The sequence below is a fragment of the Balaenoptera physalus genome (assembly GCF_965194825.1).
Source record: "Balaenoptera physalus genome assembly, chromosome: 12".
NCBI lineage: Eukaryota > Metazoa > Chordata > Mammalia > Artiodactyla > Balaenopteridae > Balaenoptera > Balaenoptera physalus.
Window position 1 is genome coordinate 56,728,264 of NC_138897.1, and position 22,056 is coordinate 56,750,319.

The window sequence follows — 22,056 nt, forward strand, 5'->3', positions numbered from 1 at the left end:
ATCCCTCCTCTTTTATTTATTTATATTTTTGGCTGCGTTGGGTCTTTGTTGCTGCGCACGGGCTTTCTCTGGTTGCGGCGAGTGGGGGCTACTCTTCGTTGCGGTGCGCAAGCTTCTCATTGCGGTGGCTTCTCTTGTCGCGGAGCACGGGCTCTAGGCGCGTGGGCTTTGTATTCTATTTCTCCTTTGTCCCAACCTCTGGCTTTTCCTCAGTCGACCATGATGTAGAAGTGAAATACAATGTATAAAGGAGCATTTTGGTTATTTGTTTCATTCATCTTCCCTTACTGTAAAATAGATGAGCCTGATGTTTTTTATTTTTATTTTTAAATATCCAAGTTAAGTGTTCTGTGGTTCCTGTAGCTCATGATTGATTTGTATTTTGAGACCAGTGTGACCCATGATGAAAAAATTTTCTCACCTCTCACGTAAAGGATACATTCATAGCTTGCCTGTTCAGACTGGCTTTAAATCAAGGAATCTTCTGTCTGAATGCTGAATAAAAATGTTCTCACATTCAAGAGGACGTTAGTAACTCCAAGTTTGCTACTTTAATCTTGAAAAACATGGAGGAAGAAGTCCCCCTGAATGATGGGTGGTACAGCCGACATGAAGGTCTTACATTCAAATACCAAATGTGGTCACATGGGGTAGAAGATTATCATAAAGCACTTCTGCGAAGCCACTAGCTCTTCTTGATTCTACCTGTACTTTTACTTATAGCAAACAAGACTTTCCCCAAACTAGGATTGTCTTTCACACGAGTCAACAAAAACCAAATAATAATCTAACATTTGCTGAGGCATCATAATATTATTTTAACACCTAACTCTTACTGAATATTTAACATTACTAAGCTAAGCACATTGCCTGAATTACTGCTTTTTCCCATTTAATTTAATCAGGCAGATACTTTTACTATTCCGCATTACAGATGAGGTGAATGAGCCTTTGAAAGCTCCGATAACCAGCCCAGAATCATACTGTCAGTGACCACTCAACTATACTGCCTTCCTACAAAATCCCACAGATGTATTGAATATATAGCACGAGGCTTCTAAGAATCACCACCCCGTACCTAGTGAGTCTTCCTCACAGGCAGAGCCGTCTGTCTCTCTCGTATCCTCTCCACAGGAGCAGGCTGCTGACCACACAGGAGAGGTAGTTCAGATTACAGTTTCGAGCCCTTGAAAACAAATGTAAATTAAACCACAAAAGTCCACTTGAATTGGAATATCAGGTGGTACGTCTCAAGTCCTTGAATCTTAAAGCTGGCAGAGACCTTGGCAATCATATCATCCAGCCCCTCATTTTATTTTTTTACTTATTTTTTTAATTTTTTTATTTTTGGCTGCGTTGGGTCTTTGTTGCTGTGCACGGGCTTTCTCTAGTTGCGGCCAGCGGAGGCTACTCTTCGTTGCAGTGCGCGGGCTTCTCATTGCAGTGGCTTCTCGTTGAGGAGCACAGGCTCTAGGTGCATGGGCTTCAGTAGTTGTGGCACGTGGGCTCGGTAGTTGTGGCTCGCGAGCTCTAGAGCGCAGGCTCAGCAGTTGTGGTGCACGGGCTTAGTTGCTCCACGGCATGTGAGATCCTCCCGGGCCAGGGCTCAAACCCATGTCTCCTGCGCCGGCAGGTGGATTCTTAACCACTGCACCACCAGGGAAGCCCCAAGCTCCTCATTTTAAAGATGAAGTAAATGAGCCCCAGGAATTGTGAGCAGTGTGCCCCAGGTTACGCTGCTGGTTGATGACAGAGATGGACCCCGGGGCTCCCAACTCTCACTTCTGTAGTCTCTCGTTGCATCTTTACCTGAATCAGTTTGAAAATAAAGAATTCTAAACTCAGAAAACCAACTAGTACCACTTAACCCGCTTTTTTGCATTAATAACAGTGTTTTGGCTCAGGAATCATAAAACGAGGCCATTACATCACTGCTGCCTCAAAATGCAGTAACCATGGTTCACTTGGACTGTGTGTCTGAAGATAATGGAAGTAAGTGAATGTTTAAATTGAAAATTCCAGCCTCAGCAATTTGTCACTGTGCTTTTTCCTGTTTGGTCTGCATTATAAGATTATTCACGAGACACTTTTATTTACTGCGGGAGATGTTGCGCTCAGCTCGGACGTGTCCTGGGAGGAGCTGACGTCTGCGGCATCTTCTCCTGGCCACCTCTCTGGTGTCACATGGCCTAACTGCTCATCTGTCTCTCCCCCACCCAGCACGGCACAACGCTCCTCATGGTCGCCTCCTATGCTGGCCACATAGGCTGTGTGAGGGAGCTCATCCTGCAGGGAGCTGACATCAATCTCCAGAGAGAGGTAAGTCAGGTTTTGCACGTGAGTAAGAATAACGCAGCTCTATTTACAATAGCCAGGACATGGAAGCAACCTAAGTGTCCATTGACAGATGAATGGATACAGAAGATGTGGCACATATATACAATGGAATATTACTCAGCCATAAAGAGAAACGAAATTGAGTTATTTGTAGTGAGGTGGATGGACCTAGAGTCTGTCATACAGAGTGAAGTAAGTCAGAAAGAGAAAAACAAATACAGTATGCTAACACATATATATGGAATCTAAAAAAAAAAAAAAATAGTGGTCATGAAGAACCTAGGGGCAAGACGGGAATAAAGACACAGACCTACTAGAGAATGAACTTGAGGATACAGGGAGGGGGACGGGTAAGCTGGGACAAAGTGAGAGAGTGGCATGGATGCATATATATACATATATATGGTATATATATATGTGTGTATATATATATATATATATATATATATATATATATATATGGTCTTTATATTTATCTGTTTGGTTCCAACTGCTCAATTAATGTTCTTGGAGATGAAAACTATTGTGCATTGAACACAGTGGCCCTTGAGGACTTAAGTGTGTTGGGTTTAGAGGTAACCTGTGTGGTGCAAATAACGATGACGTGTAGGTCCCTGGTGACCCCCAGAATTCCCTGAGCCAGGTCAGTCTGGAAGAATAGCCAAAGAGAGGCCCTGACCTCACCCCGCGTATTTTGGAAGCTGGAAGAGAGTGCCCGGCAGTGCTGTGGAACTGACGCTTAGAGCAGACTTCTTCCTCGGTTCATCTGTAATTCATTTTGCAATATCAGAATATTTGTCTCCTGAAGATGTACCTGCCATTGTTTTCTTTAGTTGGCTCTCTAGACACATAGCATTTGCACACTTTGGTAGTCTCTAAAATTCATGTCTATTAAGAAGGTGAGGGATTTCCCTGGCAGTCCAGTGCTTAGGAGTCCACGCTTCCACTGCAGGGGACATGGGTTTGATCCCTGGTCGGGGAAGTAAGATCCTGCATGTGCACAGGGCAGCCAAAAAAAAAAGATGAGAGTCTTCCTATTCTAGCCCAGTTTCCTCATCCAGACCTTGTTACATCTTAACATTTCTGGAACCCAGCAGCCTCCACACTGGTCACTTACCTGAACAAGGAATACAGTCTGTTCAAATATAGCCCCGTCCTAGGCTGGAAGTTTATATACAAGGATTTTGTTTTGTTTTGTTTGCAAGCATATAAATCAAATGTAATGTAACCAAATATCTTTTAAAACCAGCCTGTCTCTCTCTCTCAGTCAGGTACAACTGCCCTGTTCTTTGCTGCTCAACAAGGACATAATGATGTTGTGAGATTTCTCTTTGAATTTGGAGCATCCACTGAATTTAGGACCAAAGTAAGAGAATTTTCTTGATTTTATACCTTGTTGAAGAATTTCAGCAGTCATGAGTTTTCATTTCTCTTCATCTATAGTATGAATTTTTGCTTTGCTTTTTACAAGATTTTCAAGCCTAAGAAGGTGGGTTTCACAAGGTTAAATTGTAATGATTCAGGGGTAGTCCTAGGAATCCAATTCAAAACATGACATTTTTACTTTGGGCTCACAATTGGAGAACTCGGGGTGGGAGGAATTGCTTAGATTCTTTCTTGTGCTGGTAACTTTCTACTCTGGGACACTGAATTTTGTTATCAGGATGGATACAGTAGCAGGTGCTTTCTAACTTGCCCTGTTTTCATATGCTTTTTTCTGCTTCAAGGTTAATCCCAGTGCTATGATAGGAATTGTTGGAAGTATTAAGCCAATCCTAGTGAATCTGAGAGATTTCTAAGCAGGGTTTGGCAGGCAGTTTACTTTCTGAAATGTCCTCACTGAAATATATAACATATGATTACAGTTTATATAGTTGGGCAAGGAATTGTGGTTCTTGCTTTGAAGAAGTCATTCATTCTTCATGTTTGACATGTGGATAAGAAAACTGAGGCTGCAGAAAGATAAATTTTGTGTTCACAGCATGACTTTTCATGATAATGTTTTGTAGTAGAAGAATTTGAACTACCAACACATTGTAATTGAAAACTTATTTCTGTCATAAAAAATTACTTCAGTCATAAAAAATTCCTGAAAATTTGCCCTAGTTGGAAACTTTTAGGTTTTCTTAATTCATTGTATGTGATATTTTGATATCAAGGGAGTTTCCAGTGGAGTTTTTTTTCCTGTTAAAACACTATTAAGTAGATCTGAATTTCAGAAAGGGTTTCTGTCTTTTCTAAAACCTGCTGTTGGACTGTGTACATGCCTCCAGACATGCTGAATATAATATACAGTAATCCAAAATACATGTGTACACATATTTTATATTAAATATTATTTTATTTTTAATTATAAAAGTGATAGGGCTTCCCTGGTGCCGCAGTGGTTGAGAATCTGCCTGCCAATGCAGGGGACACGGGTTTGAGCCCTGGTATGGGAGGATCCCACATGCTGCGGAACAACTGGGCCCGTGAGCCACAACTACTGAGCCTGCGCATCTGGAGCTCCGCAACAAGAGAGGCCGCAACAGTGAAAAGCCCGCGCACCGCGATGAAGAGTGGCCCCCGCTCACCGCAACTAGAGAAAGCCCTCGCGCAGAAACAAAGACCCAACACAACCAAAAATTAATTAATTAATTAATTAATTAATTAATAAAAAAAAAGTGATACAACTAAAAATAAAAAGTAAAGTTCTACAAACCTGACTCAACTCTGAACTACGTCAAATGATCGTGTGTGACCACATGGCTGCTTCATTCTTCTTGGCTAACAAGTTAATGCTGGCCTTTGTACATGAGCCAGTTTGTGCTGTCCCAGAAATCCATGGAACATGGGGCCCAGGGCGAGCAGTTCCACATGTTTCCATTAGGTCAACTGCAGGTGGCCAAGAGTTTTCCATGGGAAGAAGACAGTGTCAGGAGGCTTTGAGTTTTAATATGATCATGTCATCAAAACTGACTTTGTGTCAACAACTGTTCTCATTGTAATTGAACCTATGTCCCCAAAAATGTGTTTTTTTAAATAAAAGGTATCAGCTCTTCTATGACCATCATCATGTTTTATCTATTGTCTAAACCCATTAGGCAAAGAGCTGGGAAGATTGACACAACAAAACTTGGACACGGTGCTCGTTGCTGCTAATAGCTTAATAAGCAACTTCTTAATGCCCACCCACCTCCACCTCCACCCACACCCAGCAGCCTCAGCCCTCCAGTCTCTCTCCTCCATTCCCCACCCTTCAAAACGCAGCTCTTCCCACCACACAGCCGGGCCCTTGCTGAAGCCTTACTCAGCCATGTGCTTCCCCCAGCACCTTGCCTGCCTGTGAGTGCAGGACCACATGCAGCAGTGTTTCTCCAAGGGAGGCCCACCTGCCTCCTGCACCTCCCTGTCACCTCACATGGCTGGTCAAATGCCTCTTTCTGGGCCTCACTCCCGACGTACTGAATCTGAGGGTGGGGCTGCGAGGGTAGCCACTTTGAATAAACACTCTATGCCCAAATTTAGAAACCACACTATTTTATTTATGACTCGTATTTTAGGACCAGATTCCACGTTCTTGGATTGTTTACAGTTAGCTCAAATGTCCACATACCCATTCACAGAGCCAAACAAACAACACAACAATCCTAGATGGGAAAAGAGAAAGCTTCAGCCCAGCACCTGAGAAAAACCATTAAGGGCTTCACGGACTTCCCTGGTGGCACTGTGGTTAAGAATCCGCCTGCCAATGCAGGAGACACCGGTTCGAGCTCTGGTCCGGGAAGATCCCACATGCCGCAGAGCAACTAAGCCTGTGCGCCACAACTACTGAGCCTGCGCTCTAGAGCCCACGAGCCACAAGTACTGAGCCCGCATGCCGCAGCTACTGAAGCCTGCGCACCTAGAGCCTGTGCTCCACAACAAGAGAAGCCACCGCAGTGAGAAGCCCGTGCACCGCAACGAAGAGTAGCCCCACTCCCCGCAACTGGAGAAAGCCCACACGCAGCAATGAAGACCCAACGCAGCCAAAAAAAAAAAAAAAGAGAGAAAGGGTTTCAGTTGACCGCAAACTCAATGAGTCAGTTTTTGGTATGGTTGGCGTAAAAGCTAATTCTAATTTAGGCGCAGAGATAAAAGTAGAGGAGATGGAACCAAGGAATGTCCCATCAGGCCGCATCTACTTTGCAGTGCTCTGTTGAGTCCTAGCACCCACATCTTAAAAGAGGTCTGGACAAATTGGCACATGTTCAAAGGAAAATGCAAAGTAGGAGAGTGAGAAGCACATGGATTAGGCTGCAGTTATCCCCGCTTTCAGTGCATGCAGATCTCGTCCCGTGAAGGCAGGGGCCCAAGAGGGCTACTCACTAAAAACACCTTAATCTCAGAGACCTACAACTGGGTGGACCCACAGGGAGAAGCCAGTGTTTGTCAGTTGGGTCTCTGGTGTGAAACCACAGGAAATGATTGTGGTGATTCCAACACACAATTGATTGGTACAGACTTTCTGTTCTGTTTCCTTTATTGAGAGGCAAAGAGATGATTCTGCGTTTGACATGAGAAATTTCTAAATTAATTGTAATAACTTAGCAAATAGCTATAATATATCTCAAGCAAGTCACCCCAGTATACAACATAATGATGTCTTTAAGATGAACTCTGTCATAATTATAAAGAAAAAGTAAAAGAGATAAAAGAGGAAAAGTGAGTTTGTTATTAGGTATGGGAAATTCTTTTCCAAAGTTCTCACCATGTGAAGAGCATCTGCTCGTAAAATTTGTGCTCTCACTGTTTTTAACGCGTTTATACTTCTTATGACCGCAGGACGGGGGCACTGCCCTGCTGGCCGCCAGTCAGTATGGGCACATGAAGGTGGTGGAGACCTTGCTGAAGCATGGAGCCAACATCCACGACCAACTTTATGTGAGTGTTTCAAGGGGGCTCTCGGGGGACACTTGCTCATTCCCTCATCACACATAGCATTGCAGTCTATGCCAGAAGTGGCATCTGATACAAATTATTACAGTTATCAGAGAACTTCAGGGGAGTTGTAAACAGTGTAGAATGATAGAGAAATTAAGAAAGTTGGTGATTAAGATAAGACCAGTGGATTTAGGCATTAGGATATATGTATTAAAAGAGCAAAACATTCAGAGGTCACCAAAGAGACCAGTACTGAAGTCAGAATGTCAAGGGTTAAGAGAACGGGAGGTCAATGAGTGATAGTAGAAGGACAGCACTCACCTGAGAAGTATTAAAACAAGAAAGAGAGAAAGTTGATGCAAGATAGAAGTTTCACTCATTAGTTATATGCTCCTTTCCTTCTCGACAACCATAGACAATATAAACGCATTTATGTTTTACCGGCATCATAATCAAAGATGTCATTAAAGATGTCAATCTACTATATCATTAAATTTTTTTTCCAGGACCAAAAGCATTATGACATTTAAATAAAAATGTTCCTGACAACTTTATCCACCCTTCCAAAGTTCAATACCTATGAAATGAGTGATGGGGGAAGGTCCTCTTGTAACAACCCTGTTGAGGACTTGCTCCAGAATTTCTTGTCTGATCATCTCATGGATCTGAAAGGAACAGAAGAACCAATAAAATATTCCTTGGTGACCTTCAGCTTACAATTGTATCAATGCCTGTTAGGCAGAATAAAGAACAGTTTGAATATGGGTTAAAAAAAAAAAAAAAAAAAAAGTGACATCTGAGACATCAAAGGAAAAAGATAGAGTTAACCATGTGAGCTTTTTCTATGTAGAAACCCATAATCTTATTTACCCATCTTTGCTCTGCCCTTTTAAATCTCTTGCACATATGATATATTTCATGTACCTATGTAATTAAGAGCGTCAAAAATAATGGGATACATACTTATTTGTAACATGACAAGCCCAGTGTATGGACTAGCTGAAAACCAAAACAAGTCCTCCTGTTGTAGAGTTATTTGGGAGGAAGAACACAAAAAAGGAGAAATCAAGTTATTTGGAAGAGAAGTGAGGATGGGTGAATGAAGACCTCTGAAATACATGCACGCCATTGACCCTGAAAGGCATCCACTGCCAGTGTGGGTCTGTTTGCAGCTAACTGGCAATTAGCATATTACCCAAACATTTTTAATGGTCACTCTAATTCTGTAGAATTTATGGCAAATGTTATTCTGGTTTTGGAGGAAAAACTAAAATATGGGGAGATGAAGTGACTTGACAGTCTCATGGTGAGAAGTGGAAGAATTCCTGCTTCCAGTTGTCTAGGAACCATATTTTAGGCTATTGTACCACTAGACATGAGCCCTATGCCCAGGGGTGCTATACTTTCATAGACGTGTAATGAGATGTGTAGGTGTGAACTTTTCCATTTGAACACCCTTTCCAGAGTTTACACAGATACCTCTGACAAATCACCAGCCTCTTTGAAATCCATAGAAACTAGCCTTAGGCTTTGCACTTCAAAATCTGTTACCACTCTTTGAACCTGTAGCATTCCTGGTTCAATGACTAAACTACTTGACTGTGGTCTGAAGGAGTGATTCTCAACTCTGGCTGTCCATTAGAACCAGGGAGCATTAAAAAAAATTCCACTTCCTGGGCCCACTCCTGACCAACTAAGCTGGAGTCTCTGATGGCAGCTTGGGCAACAGGTGGTTCTGACATGTGGCCACATCTGAGAAACAGGGGTCTGCAGCTCTGTATTTCTTCAACTGTATATAGTGAAGTTGTATCTGAGAGTGTGTATGAGTATATGTATGTGCAGGTTGAATAGGAAGAGCCCCTGTCTTTGGAAAAGGAAAATGGGTTATGATTTTCGTAACATTACCATTAATAGTCAGCAGTCCAAATTGACTGTGGGTATAGATTTTGTACTGTTAGATAACATTCTTCCATAAGGCTCCTTGAAGCAATTTTAGAAATGTAGAGTTTGGGGAGATCCCATTCCCATGGTAAATTCCTCTCTGTTATAAGGTAACCTAGAAATTTCATGCACCAGAACTTCCATTTTGTATTAAGACTTTTACCCTTACCTAAACAGTCCAAATATAAATGTTTCCATTAAAAACAGTTGAAATACAGGGCAGGGGGCAGGGAGTGTCAATGATTCTTGAAAACTTCTAGGAACAGAAATGTGTAATGCACAGTAAAAAAAAAATCCAACGCATGGAGATCCGATTTGGAAAATTCCTAAGAGTTATCAGCTGCTAAGGGCAGGGAAGACTTTCTGTGGCAACACAGTAAGGAACAGCTGAAAATTGTATCCCCATATCAAACATTTGCTTAAAAATCTGTACAGGCTGAGACTTCCCTGGCGGTCCAGTGGTTAAGACTCCGAGCTTCCACTGCACGGGTGAGGGTTTGATCCCTGGTCAGGGAACTAGGACCCCACATGCCGAGTGGCTCGGCCAAAAACAAAGAAAGAATCTGTACGGGCTGATTACTTTTTTAATGATTGCATTGAGGGCAGTCTGGCGGCTCAGCTGACACCCACTGGAAATTCAGCACCCTCTGCCTGGTTGGACTTGTAGGGTAGGTGCTTTGATCCTGTGGTTAGTGTTCCTGACATGAGGGGTGGTAATTAGCTGGGTTAACTAGTTTTCCACTTAGGTCTGAAAGTAATGAGGCTCACTCTGTCCTGTGAATGCTGTGTGAAGTAAGCACCTGGACAGGAGGCGCGCTCTCGACTGACCCATGTACTTGCTGAAATTAACCAATGATACGTCTTCAAGAAAAAAGAAACGCCCAGAAGATGTACAGGCCCCGTTAAAAAGAAAACTAAAGAAAATTGGAAACAAGCACTTGCTTTGGGCTTTTTATGCACGACTGCTTAGTCGTCTGTATAGGTATTGTTGGCACCTGCTGGGCTGGCACGGAGAGAATTCATGGACGTTCTTACCAGGGTGGGAATTTTGGAAGCATCTTGTGTTTTAAAGCTTAGAGGAACTGCATGTTGGGAGAACATGGATAAGGGAGCACGAAAGAGAAAGGAGTAGGGAATATCTAATTAAAAGGATACTTTTCATTCCCAATTCATTAAAGCACACAAAATAGATTTGAGGGATTTCTTTTTTGTTTTTTATTAACAGATTTTATATTGTTTTTTGTTTTTTAATGAACACTTAGCGCTTAGTGACAAAAGGACTGCAATGGAAAATTGTGTTAAATGTGTATGTTTTTTAAGTCTAAGTACAGGAGGGTGGGCTCTGAGATCATGCAGCAAAAGCAGAAGGCAGCTAATGAGAAACCTATGCAGACAGAGGAAAATGATGATTATTTGGAAAACCTGAGTTCTCCAACTAGATGTATCATAAGCTGTATGACCAAGACTTTACAGAGTGAACAGTCAATTACATATGTCATAACTCATCCTTATACAACTGTCTATTTTAAACCTTACCTTTCAGCCTGACTTAGTGTGATGTTTTAGAACTGTTCTTCAATGAAGAAAACGCCACACATGTTAAAAGGGGGGGAGGGGAGGAAATAAAAATCTAATTTCTTCTATAATAAATGTGAAAGATGACTTGTTAACACTTTCAATTTGCTATCTGTCAGGATGGAGCCACCGCACTCTTCCTAGCTGCCCAAGGTGGTTATTTGGATGTGATTCGATTACTGTTGTCCTCAGGAGCAAAAGTCAACCAGCCCAGGCAGGTAATGTTTGCGCGTACGCATCGGGCGGTAGGCGGGGCGGGCCTGCGGGCCTGCGGGCCTGCGGCAGCACCTGCCTAAGATAACCAGTCAGCCCTGGGCGTCTTTAAACCCTTTCGCCTCTGGGTAAAAGTTCATCTTTGATTAGGGTTTTCCCCCTTCTTTGCTTTGGGCTCACCCGAAAGCCTATGAAATCAGGCTGACACCACTATTCAGGATGTTTGGCGTCGGAGGTCAAGTACATACTCTGCCACCTCCTGTTCAAATAAATGATGGCTGTACTGGGGTCAGGAGAGTAGGCTAGCCTGGGACATAGGTAAATAGAGGCGGGTCAGGTAGCTTTGCCCTTGCTCAGTCCCTCCGCTGATTTGCTGCCTTATCTCTTACCCACCACTTCTTGTGCTGAGCCAAAGAGGAGTCCATATTCTTGGAATCATTACTGGGTTCTGCATCTTCATCTCTCACGATTACAACACCATTGAGACTTCATTTACCAAAAGAAGATGTTATCTGGCAAATCAATTAACTGATACTAAAAGGAACAGGACTACAAGGTAATACAGGCCACATTTATGAATGGTAAAGAACCATCCAAATGTAAGGCATTATAATTAGCCTCTCATAACTATTTCTGCACTAATCCATTTGTTTTTAACGAAACATTTCATATTAAGGTAACATTACTTTAAAGGTAGTTTTCTAGGGAAAAGTCAAGCTGCTAACTTACCAATAAATGACATGCAGGGAGATTCCCACTGTCATGTGGCCTGATATGGGAAGACCTGTATGCTCGTTAGTGAATAGCTATAGGAACCTTAAGGTCGGCCTGAGTTCTTGGCCACAGGCTTCTTCAGACTTTAGAAATCCAAGTGCATAAGGAACCTGAGAAAAGAAAGCCTTTGGGCAAAGTGGATTGGAGGTCAGGAATCCTGAGTTTTAGATCCAACTCTACCACTAACTAGCTGTGGGGTTTTGAACAAGTAAATGAACCTCTCTGGACCTCTGTTATGTTATCTGAAAATTAGAAGGCTGGACAAAATGATCCTGATAATATCTTCAAGTTCCCAAATTTTGATAATTGTTTTATTCAATGTTCAATCTGTATTTCTTGAGCACGTGTCATGTGACAGACACTGCTATGAATATAAGATCATAATTTGAGAATTTTAAAGATGTTCTTAGGTTTGGATGGCCCCAGTAATACTCCTGGGAAAGGATGCTTTTAGAAAAAAATAGCACTTCCATACCTGCCAGTGTTGACATTTGGGAATTGGAATTTAGTATTTTCTTGTTGGTCCTTATTTTGAAATCATTGATTGATTCTGAATCAGAAGTTTCATTTTTGAAAATTAATGAAAGGAATTTATTTTAGATTGCTTAAGTTTGATTTGGAGGCCATTATTGAGGGTACCACTGTGAATTTAGAAATGAGAGATTATCAAGATGGTCAAGTCTCTCTGTACATCTGGCACTTCAAAAACTCTGGTTGTAAAGATGCATTATTTGTACGCCTAAGGTGCTGTTTGTAAAACACCAAGTTGACATGAGAGATCATATTTCAAATGTTGCCTGAATTATGTCCATTTAACCCTAAATTGAGGCGTGTGATGGCATTACAGCCAAGAAGTTAAAGAGTAAGCCAGCAGTGCCGTGGTAGCCGCAACACACCGCAGCTGTATTTCATCCCTCAGGAGTGAGGATAACCTGGGCAAAGTGGGCAACCCAGCCTGGGAACGGGAGGAGCCCACCCTTGGGTCAAGGAGCAAGTGACGTGCCTTTCCAACAACTGCATCTAATGCAACTGTTTGGAATTGTGAGTGTCCAGATCTGAAAAGATTGTTATTTAGGGAGAGGTGTTTTATAAAATAAGAATTGCTTTAGGGGGGAAAAGCGATGAAATTTTTCCTTTTCATAGAGTGCAGTAACCCCTTTGTACCCTCACACCATAATCTTTTTACTATCACAAGGTTATAGTTAAAGGTGATCTATCCAGGTCAGACTAGTCCAAGTTCTGTCTTCTGTAAAAGAGTAAACTTTGCAAGTTTAATTCCATTCCAAGAAAACAAGAAGTGTCAGAAATACAGCAAAAGTGATATCAACCCCTGCTAACTTTGTCACAAGTTATGAAGAGGTTAAAAAAAAAAGTATAATTAAAAGTTTCCATTAAAATGGCCTGTACGTGGTAGACGGTTATATAGGTAGGACATTTGGAAGCCAGTGTTTTATTCTGAAATCTCAGCTGACACACTGAATCATTGTCAGAAAATTCTTGAATTTACAAAATAAGGACAAGGATATTTGCCTGGTTTAATTTCTTAATATTTTTAGATAAATCTGATTTCTAATTTTTGCTTCGCCATTCCAAGGAGTCCTGACATTTTATGGTACACTGTGCCAGGATGTGAATGAAGCTGCATTGAAATTATTCAGCTAACATTTGATCTGAGCTTCAGGGAACCTGAACGGTAGTAGGAATGACTTTTCCTTGTAATTCTATCACTAAAGAACTAACTGAAAACCTTCTTAGTACTCTTCTAGAAGGAATCATATGCATAAAGCAAGCCATAGGCAGATTTTGGAATGACTAATTTCTTTTTTTTTTTTCCTTCTTTCTTTTTAATTTTTTATCCCTGGAAAGACTAAATTACTGTTTTGAAACGTGAAAAATTTCCCTTCTAAGCTGTCCTGAATAAAGAGGTCAAGAGTCACAGACATCATTGGAATCCACAGTCATTTAAAACTTCATTTTCAGTTCTTTCTATATGTCCTCACCAATTAGAGTTGATATGACTCAAACCTTTTTAATCACTAGCTGAGATGGCTAATTAGTCTGTTTTCCTACCAACAAAATGCTTTGACATATACTTTTCCCAGCTCAACTCACGCAGCCCATTAACATGATGCTTTTATGGAGTGGCGAAGGTCGGACTCTGTTTACCTGGGGCTGAGGTTGGCCTGTCATCACTCATCTCTGTCTAGTCCTCTTAATATGCTGATCAGCATTTCTTTGAAGCCTGACCGAAACGCCATCTCATAAAATACCTTCTCTATCAGAAGCCTTGGTTTGGACTCGTATGCAGAGATGCTGGGACCCAGACAGTATCCTTTCTCCCAGGTTGTAAGCTTGGAGGGCAACCCAGTGGTGGGCAACGGGCAACATAGAGTCAGCAGATGGGTGCAGTGTCCTGAGGGTTCCGAGAAGGGAGCAGACCACAGTAGAGAGGCCCTGCTGCTTGCATGCCCTCTACTCTCAGAAAAGCCGTGTTGACCGCCAGAGGGCACCCTGTGGCCTGGGCAGAGTGCCCATAAGTCCTGGAAGGCCGCAGGGCATGGTGATCAGCGACTGGGAACTGGAAAAAGGCTCCGATACAGCGCGGGCTCCTGAGCAGGACAGGAGGATTCTAAGAGCCAGCTAGGAAGCCAGAGCCAGGTCTCGGGGCTGCGACTGCGGATGGGGGAAGTGAGCAACTTGGTAGTTACAGATATATGGATAAGAAAAAGAAACACAGGCCCAGTTTTGCTTATGAACTGTATGACCTTGAACAAATCGCTTTCTCTCCCTGAATCTCATTTTTTTTCAACTGTAAAACCACGATAACAATGGTACCTTTGCTATAGGAATACTGTGAGAATTAAAAAAAATAAATAATCCCTGCAAAACTCTTCATGCAGTGGCCAGTATAAACCGAGTACCTAGTAAATGTTAGGTATGGTATTATCATTTCTATTTCATCCAGGCCTTCCTGGAATAGAAAACTCGTCAGAAATCAAGGCTGCTCTCTTTCCCTCGTAAGCCAAGTTGTCTCTGTCATCTCAAAGTCCCTTCTTTCCTCTCTTTCTCTCTCCCTACTCCTTTCCATTTTGATCAGCTTCCTCTGCCTTTGTATCTTGTATGCGGTCCCCAAGTTTACAGGTCAGACCCCCAGGCTCTTGGCGTAGCCATGTCACTGTCACAGCTCATCCCTGCCCTCCAGGCCACAGTGGCCTGGCTGGCCTGCCTATCCTCAGTCTCATCACTTGTGCCTGGGAGAATGGTTCAGGGTGTGGGCAACTCAGGCATCTAGTGACATCTTTTACAGATTCATTTGCTGGACCAAGGACACAGAGTAGAGGGACCCAGTACTGAGAAAGGGGCTCCAGGGCCGGTAGCAAAGGTGTCTCCATTATTGAACCCCCTGTGTTACTGATGAGGTTCCTTATAATCTCTTGAACCCCCAACTTAGAATAGAATTGGTCCACAGCACTTGCTGTCTGGCTCGAGCCTGCAGGTGAAGTAGCCTAAGTATAGGTACTGGAAGGCAGTAGAAGCAAAGAGCTAGTGCCACTTAATATACTTATTGCCATGGGAGAGAATGGCTTTATGGTTTATATTCTTTTCTCTAAATCATCTTTAGGAGCCTAAATAAGACCAAATAAAATTTAGTCTCTAATACAAGTCACATCATATACTCCATCTAATGCTGTGACCTCTCTATAAAAATATATTAGAGGAGGGCTTCCCTGGTGGCGCAGTGGTTGAGAATCTGCCTGCTAATGCAGGGGACACGGGTTTGAGCCCTGGTCTGGGAAGATCCCACATGCCGCGGAGCAACTAGGCCTGTGAGCCACAATTGCTGAGCCTGCGCGTCTGGAGCCTGTGCTCTGCAACAAGGGAGGCCACGATAGTGAGAGGCCCGCACACCGCAATGAAGAGTGGCCCCCGCTCGCCGCAACTAGAGAAAGCCCTCGCACAGAAACGAAGACCCAACGTAGCCAAAAAAATAAATAAATAAAATAATAATTTAAAAATATATATATTAGAGGAGACTTGAAAATATTATCTCAAATGGAATGAGGGAATAACAGAGATGGAAGGAACTGCAAAAGTCCCCTATTTAACCATCCATCAGGTGCTAGAAGCTGATTGGTAATCAGCCACTGTCAAACCTCTCCAGGCGTGGGGAACTCATTACTACCTCATCAGCTCATTTAGTCTTTAACCAGCCCTCCTTATCATTCCTTTCTTACATTGAGCCAGTGTACCACTTGGTATGCAAAATCAGTCTAAATTTTTTTCCACTTGTCATGCACACAAATAGTAAACAACAGCTGTCATAACCCCGGTGAATCCCATCTTCTTCAAGCTAAATGTTCTATTTCTTAAAAAAAAAAAAGTGTGGCTGAGATTGTAACTTCTACTTCATGACAATTTCTTTGACTTAATATACTTTAAAAGTGTATGTTTTTGTCAAGAAGTATTTTAAAACTTACATAAATATTTTCAGATGTTTTTCTTACTCCGATTCTCTCCAAAGCTCTACAAAAAAGAAGCTAAATCGACTTAATTGCCCTCATTTTTATTATGAAGCCATCTTCACAATGAAGATTCTGACTATTGTAATAGAAGGAAAATATATGACAAAGCAGAAATTGAGGTGTACGGAAGAGGAAAACCTCTCCTCTTCACAAACTAGATAATCAACTGATAAGTAATTGGATCTGACAAGAGTTCTCTAATTCACATTCAACTTCCTGGGTTCAAAAATCAGCTTTGGAGAAGTAAGCACCAGCAAGGAAATACACAGGTTTCCCCCAAATCTCATTTTCCCAATCATTCCTACCTGATCTATCAGTTATCTCACAGGGTAACTGGGAGAATCAAATTAAATATAGCACATGGAATGCTTTGTAGACAAAAGTACAAATTAAATTACTTACTGTTTTTCATGATAAATAATATTCAGATCCATTTTCTAAGCATCTGTTGGCCACTCCTCGTGCTTAGCACATTTCTGTATGTTTTCTCCTTCACAAATATCTCTGTGAGGCTAATGTTTTCGCAGAAAGGGACAATGAGGCAGAGGGATTTCCCTAAGTTCTCACAACCAGGAAGTGGTGACTTCTTTTTCCACCTACTGTGACTATTGCAATTAAGGTGATAACATTTGATAAAATATCGAAACATTACTGTTATGATATTAATAGTTGTTGCTAATATAGCACCTCTCAGCACTTTCCCACATGTTAGTGTCAATTAATAGAATTTAACTAAAAACAACCAAACCCTTGGAAAGCACGGGGAACAGCCTGCTGGCTGCCTTTCCTCGCCTGCCCTCTGGCGGCGATGACAAAGAACAGATGAACCCAGAGCGGGCAGGAGGGGAAAGTGCATCCGCACCTGAGCCCAGGAAAATCCTCTGTGGAGCCCAGACTCTCTGTCCGGTCTCCCGGGGCCCTGCCCACAGCCCTTGGGCTGTAGCCAGCTGGATTTCCCCCAGATCCTTCTAGGCTCCTGATTTGCCATCACCCCACCCAAAGGTCTTGGTCCTCTGTCCCATTGCCAGGACAGCAGTGGGCAGTGAACCTGTGCCTGCTGCAGGTGGTACACTGGAGCTGAAATGATATCCTCCAGCAGAAAGTGAAACTTTAGCTTCTGTACCTGAATCATCTTGCTCTTCAGCCCGCAGTCCCACTGATGAATAATTCAGTCTTATCTGACTAAGGCAGTCTCTTTGGGTCCCATTACCTTAATTGCGTTTGAGGTTAAGGTTAGTCAGTTCTGGGTTCTCCCTCTTCCTGACCTTCTCTCCAGGTGACCCAAGTTCTCAGAGGTCAGACTATCACCCTGGCATTGGAGTTGGGGTGGGGATGCTCGTGTCTGCTCCTTGTGCTGGCTTGTCAGCCTCCCTGGTCCCTGAGCATCCTGCATTGGTCCCCGAAGGTGCAGCTGGTCCACCATATGCAGGCCCTGCCGTCATCTATGTCCCTGACGTCCCGTGGCCTTATCTCCCCAACCCCGGCTTACTCCAGGCCGCTGTTCAGCCAGCACTTCTGATTTCCCGCAGGCAGGCAGGCAGGGACTCTTCGGGGGATGTGGGCCTGGGGTATTGGGGGCATGTCCAACATGGGTCCAGCCGGCTCCCACGGCCGTTTCTCTTCTACCTGTGAGGCACCAGCCAAGCGCAGAGCTCCTTAGGGGGCTTGCAGTGTTCCTGGGTTTCATTCCAAGTACAGGAGAAAATCCTTTTTTCGTATCTGGAATTCACTCTAATTTATCTGGGTGTTTCTAGCACCCTAGCTTACCCAACCCAGATTCAACCCAGAGCAGGAGGAAAACATAGACACTCATGACCCTGCCTCCCCCATCGCTCTCTAGTGCCTCCCTCCTGCACTAGAAGAGTTTTCTAATTTCCTTTCTGTCCAGCAGGAACCACCCTCCTTCCTGTCAACTCCTTCTCTGTCCCTTGGATGTTTCACCTCTTCTTCTCTGGAGCAACATACCTCAGCTTCATGGCCCAGTGTTCACAGAAAAAGGGTCACTGGGCACATAATACACAGCAAGTTTTACCAAAACTATCAATCTGCTGTAGCTGGGCACTGTGCAACAGCCCCCAGAAGACACAGTATCACATCCTGCATAAAATTATGGTGCCTGAGAATGACATGGCTTGGGGGGATTCTGGACACAAGAGCAGAGTGGGAGCAATGTCTTTAGCTTTCTGATCCTCAGACCGGCCTCAGAGGAAATCGCCCCCTCTCCTGTAGGAATGAGGGGGCCCCACGAAGCAGGGTGTGTTGTGAGAACCCACCCGTAAAGCAAACAGGCAGAGTCTGGGCAAAAATCAGGACAGGCTGGCCTCTCCCCTGGTTTGTCAAATTTGGTTCTGCTTGGTATGCCTGCAACACAGCCGCTTCCCACGCGTGTTCCCCGGAGCCCCGCGGCACCCTCGGCCGTGAAAGGTCCTGCCGTGCAATGGCTTTTATAAGCCAAGATCTGAACCCAAGTAGTCCGGGCACTGCCAAATGCCAGCGTACTTACGTGGGTTAGAATCACCCTCGTCGTGGGCCGTTGGGAGCCCTCCCCGGGGCGTAACCCGCCGGTCCGTGGATGCTGTGTCCTCTCCCCGCAGGACGGCACGGCGCCGCTGTGGATCGCGTCGCAGATGGGCCACAGCGAGGTGGTACGGGTCATGCTGCTGCGCGGAGCCGACCGCGACGCCGCCCGCCACGTGAGTGCGAGGACCGCCGCGCGCGCGGGCTGGGATGGGGACGCCTTCCACTGAAGCCTTCACCTCCGAGTTTAACTCAGCCGAAACGTGCGGAGGAGACGCAGCTTTATTCTGTCTCTTCCTCACCGGGGTTGTCTCCCAACCTCCTCCTGCTCTTCAGCAGGAAAACAAGGGAAAGGTCTGAATCAGTTGAAAGCTAGCAACTGCTGCTCAGTCCCTCTAAGGGGAAAATGTTGAATTCCTTGAGATCCTCCTCCCCCTGGGCTGACCTCTGGATGACCCGGGAGGACCAGGTAGGAGTCTCAAGCCTCGGCTGCCCTTGGGGATGTGTCCCCCAGCGGCTGCTGGTCTGCCTGGCGCTGCGCCTCCTGTTGGCCTCCAGGCCACAGTGCAGCTGGCTCGAGGGGTCTGTGGTTTGGGGTCCTCGGTGCCCCGGCTCCCCGAGCTGCAGACCCCCACACCACATCCCCCATCGGCCTCCACTTAGCCTCTGTTGGGGTCACTTCATTTTTTTTTTTTTTTTTTTTACAGTATCTGGCCTTTTTACCCTTAATATTACCCTTGCCTGTGTGACCCCGTCCACTCTCCAAGTCTGAGCCCACAAAGGGGGAAACCAAAAGACACATTCCTGACCACTTCTCTGTCCTCTCTCCCACTCTCTCTTTTTTCCTTCCCACAATCTCTGAAGTCAGAAAGGAAAAACCCTCTATTCTCATCTTCCTCCTGATTCCAGCTAAACCTTTAGAGCAGCCTGGGGTGTTTCCTTTACTACAGGAGAACTCTGTGAGCAAAATCCTCCAAATACAGAAATTGATGCGTGAAAGTAGGAGAAAAGGGGAATTGGAAAAATCTCTTCTCAGGCCAGAAAAGGATGACAGAGCTTAATATTAATTTTTGAACTTGTCTTTGCATTCTTTTTTAACAGATTTCAATCTATCCCCTTCCTACTCTCCCCCCATCACCACTACCACAGGCAGGCAGGTACCCAGGACAGACTAGAGCAAGGCTGTATACACGGGAAGGCAAAAAGAAAAGCAATTTAAAATTTTAAAACAGTAGATACAGTTCAACAATTATTTAAATCATTAAAAACAGTTCAACTGGGAATTCCCTGGCGGTCCAGAGGTTAGGACTCCGCACTTTTACTGCCGAGGGCGCAGGTTCAATCCTTGGCAGGAAACTAAGATCCCACAAGCCGCACAGTGAAAAAAACTTTAAAAAAAAACAGTTCAACAATTAATTTCTAAGTCATGAACTGCAGAGAATGCCTCTTTAGTCCATCTATGTTCTAAAAATATCCTCCTGAAATTCCCTTTGTTCCTGTACCCAATATTCTAAGGGAGTAGAAGACCGTGAATTCCCAGATGGCAGGGTTCGAAGATAATGTAATAAGTCACATATTTTGTCTGGTATCCTTTCATGTAGAATTAACTGTTTAATATGCTCTAAAATGATTTTAGATTAAGAGACATTGCAGGCCTGTGCTTTAGTTTACACATTTTGCCTCCTTCTGACAAACACATTCCCAGTTCTCAACCAACATTTTATTATTATCCAACACACACATATGTTAATAATCAACTTTTCTTTTTCTCTCTCTGTAAAGGATGGTACAACAGCATTACTGAAAGCAGCCAACAAAGGGTATAATGATGTTATAAAAGAGTTGCTGAAATTCTCACCCACCCTCGGTATTTTGAAGGTAAGACCTACGGAGAAAATTTTACCACCCTGTAAAAGAGAGAGGTTAGAAATTTAAGAAGTCCACACTGGGGACTGCAGTAGAATCTGGGTACCATTTGCATGGTTAGTTTGTATTCCTGAGAGAACATGCCTACAACTTGTCCATGTTAGAGATTCCTGGGCACTGGTAGAAATGGGAAGGTAATAAAAAGAGTGAACCGGAGTCTGTAGGTACCTAGTTTTCTAGGGGGAAAAAAAATTAAACAATTGTACTGAAATTGCTAAATTGGAAATCACCCATATTGATATATCATTGGAAGATTTGTGAAATCCTCCACAAATGAAACACGTGATTTGTGTCCCCGAAAACATGAGGGATAGGAACTCACATTCCTTCTCTTCATAATCTGGGGCAAAGAACCACATTGTTACCTTAGGTGGAATGAAATAAGCCTCAAACATCTGGACACGTCAGAGAATGTGTCATTCTGGAGAGCTGCGTCTTCCAGAAAACAGAGCCCCAAAACTCCTTTTTTAAGTTGTAATCATTTTGGATTAAAATATTTCTCAACTAGAGTATCTACCAGAGGTTGGCAGTCTTTTTCAATAAAGGACCAGGTAGCAAATATTTTAGGCTTTGTGGGCCATACAGTCTGTGTTGGAACCGCTCCACTCAGCCATTGCAGAAAGCAAGCAGTCATAGAAAATACGGCAACAACCAAGTGTGGCCGCATCCAATCAGATTTATTTATGGATGTTGTATTTCTAAAATTTTATATTTTTACGTGTCACAAAATAGTCTTCTTTTTTAAATTTTTAAAATGCTGAGCTCATCAGGATGTAGAAAAACAGGCGGGGCAGGGGGAGGGGGGAGCTAGATTTGTCCTGCGGGCTGCAGTTTGCTGACTCCTGGTATACGCTCTAGTGTTTTGTTAAATAGAGGACACAAACCTGTTCTAAACTTGGGACAGTAGTTTAGCACTTTTTTGGATTTATTGATGTATCTGAAGTCTACTTGCCCTTCGGATGCCTTCTGTCTGATCTTTATGTGTTTAGGCTCCGTTGTTGCTGTCAGCTGATACGGAGCTGCTGTTGGTGTGCCTTTCTCTCTTGCCCCAGTGAGCTAATTCTAATCTTCCATGAGCTTGCGAGTCAAAAAAGCTGTACTTTGTACTCGTAAAAATTGTTTGGAAAGTAAGAATAAAGTCTGTGAAAATGAATTCTCTATGAATAAAAGAAACTAGCTTCAGAAATGGACTTCGTAATATCTAGTCGTGTTGCAGACGGCTCTTTTTTGGCTTGGTTTTTCATTTATTTATTTATTTTTGGCTGTGTTGGGTCTTCGGTTCGTGCGAGGGCTTTCTCTAGTTGCGGCAAGCGGGGGCCACTCTTCATCACGGTGCAGGGACCGCTCT

The 22,056-nt window shown here is 43.5% G+C and overlaps 1 protein-coding gene across 1 annotated transcript in view; it reads left to right on the forward strand.

The window, feature by feature from the left end:
• Positions 1–22,056, forward strand: part of ANKRD29 (ankyrin repeat domain 29) — a 41,000-nt gene that overhangs the window by 11,961 nt on the left and 6,983 nt on the right. The window contains exons 5-10 of the mRNA XM_082418734.1: positions 2,221–2,319; positions 3,605–3,703; positions 7,141–7,239; positions 10,875–10,973; positions 18,860–18,958; positions 20,565–20,660. Of these exons, the coding sequence (XP_082274860.1) occupies positions 2,221–2,319; positions 3,605–3,703; positions 7,141–7,239; positions 10,875–10,973; positions 18,860–18,958; positions 20,565–20,660 (591 nt within the window). The remainder of the gene's footprint in view (positions 1–2,220; positions 2,320–3,604; positions 3,704–7,140; positions 7,240–10,874; positions 10,974–18,859; positions 18,959–20,564; positions 20,661–22,056) is intronic.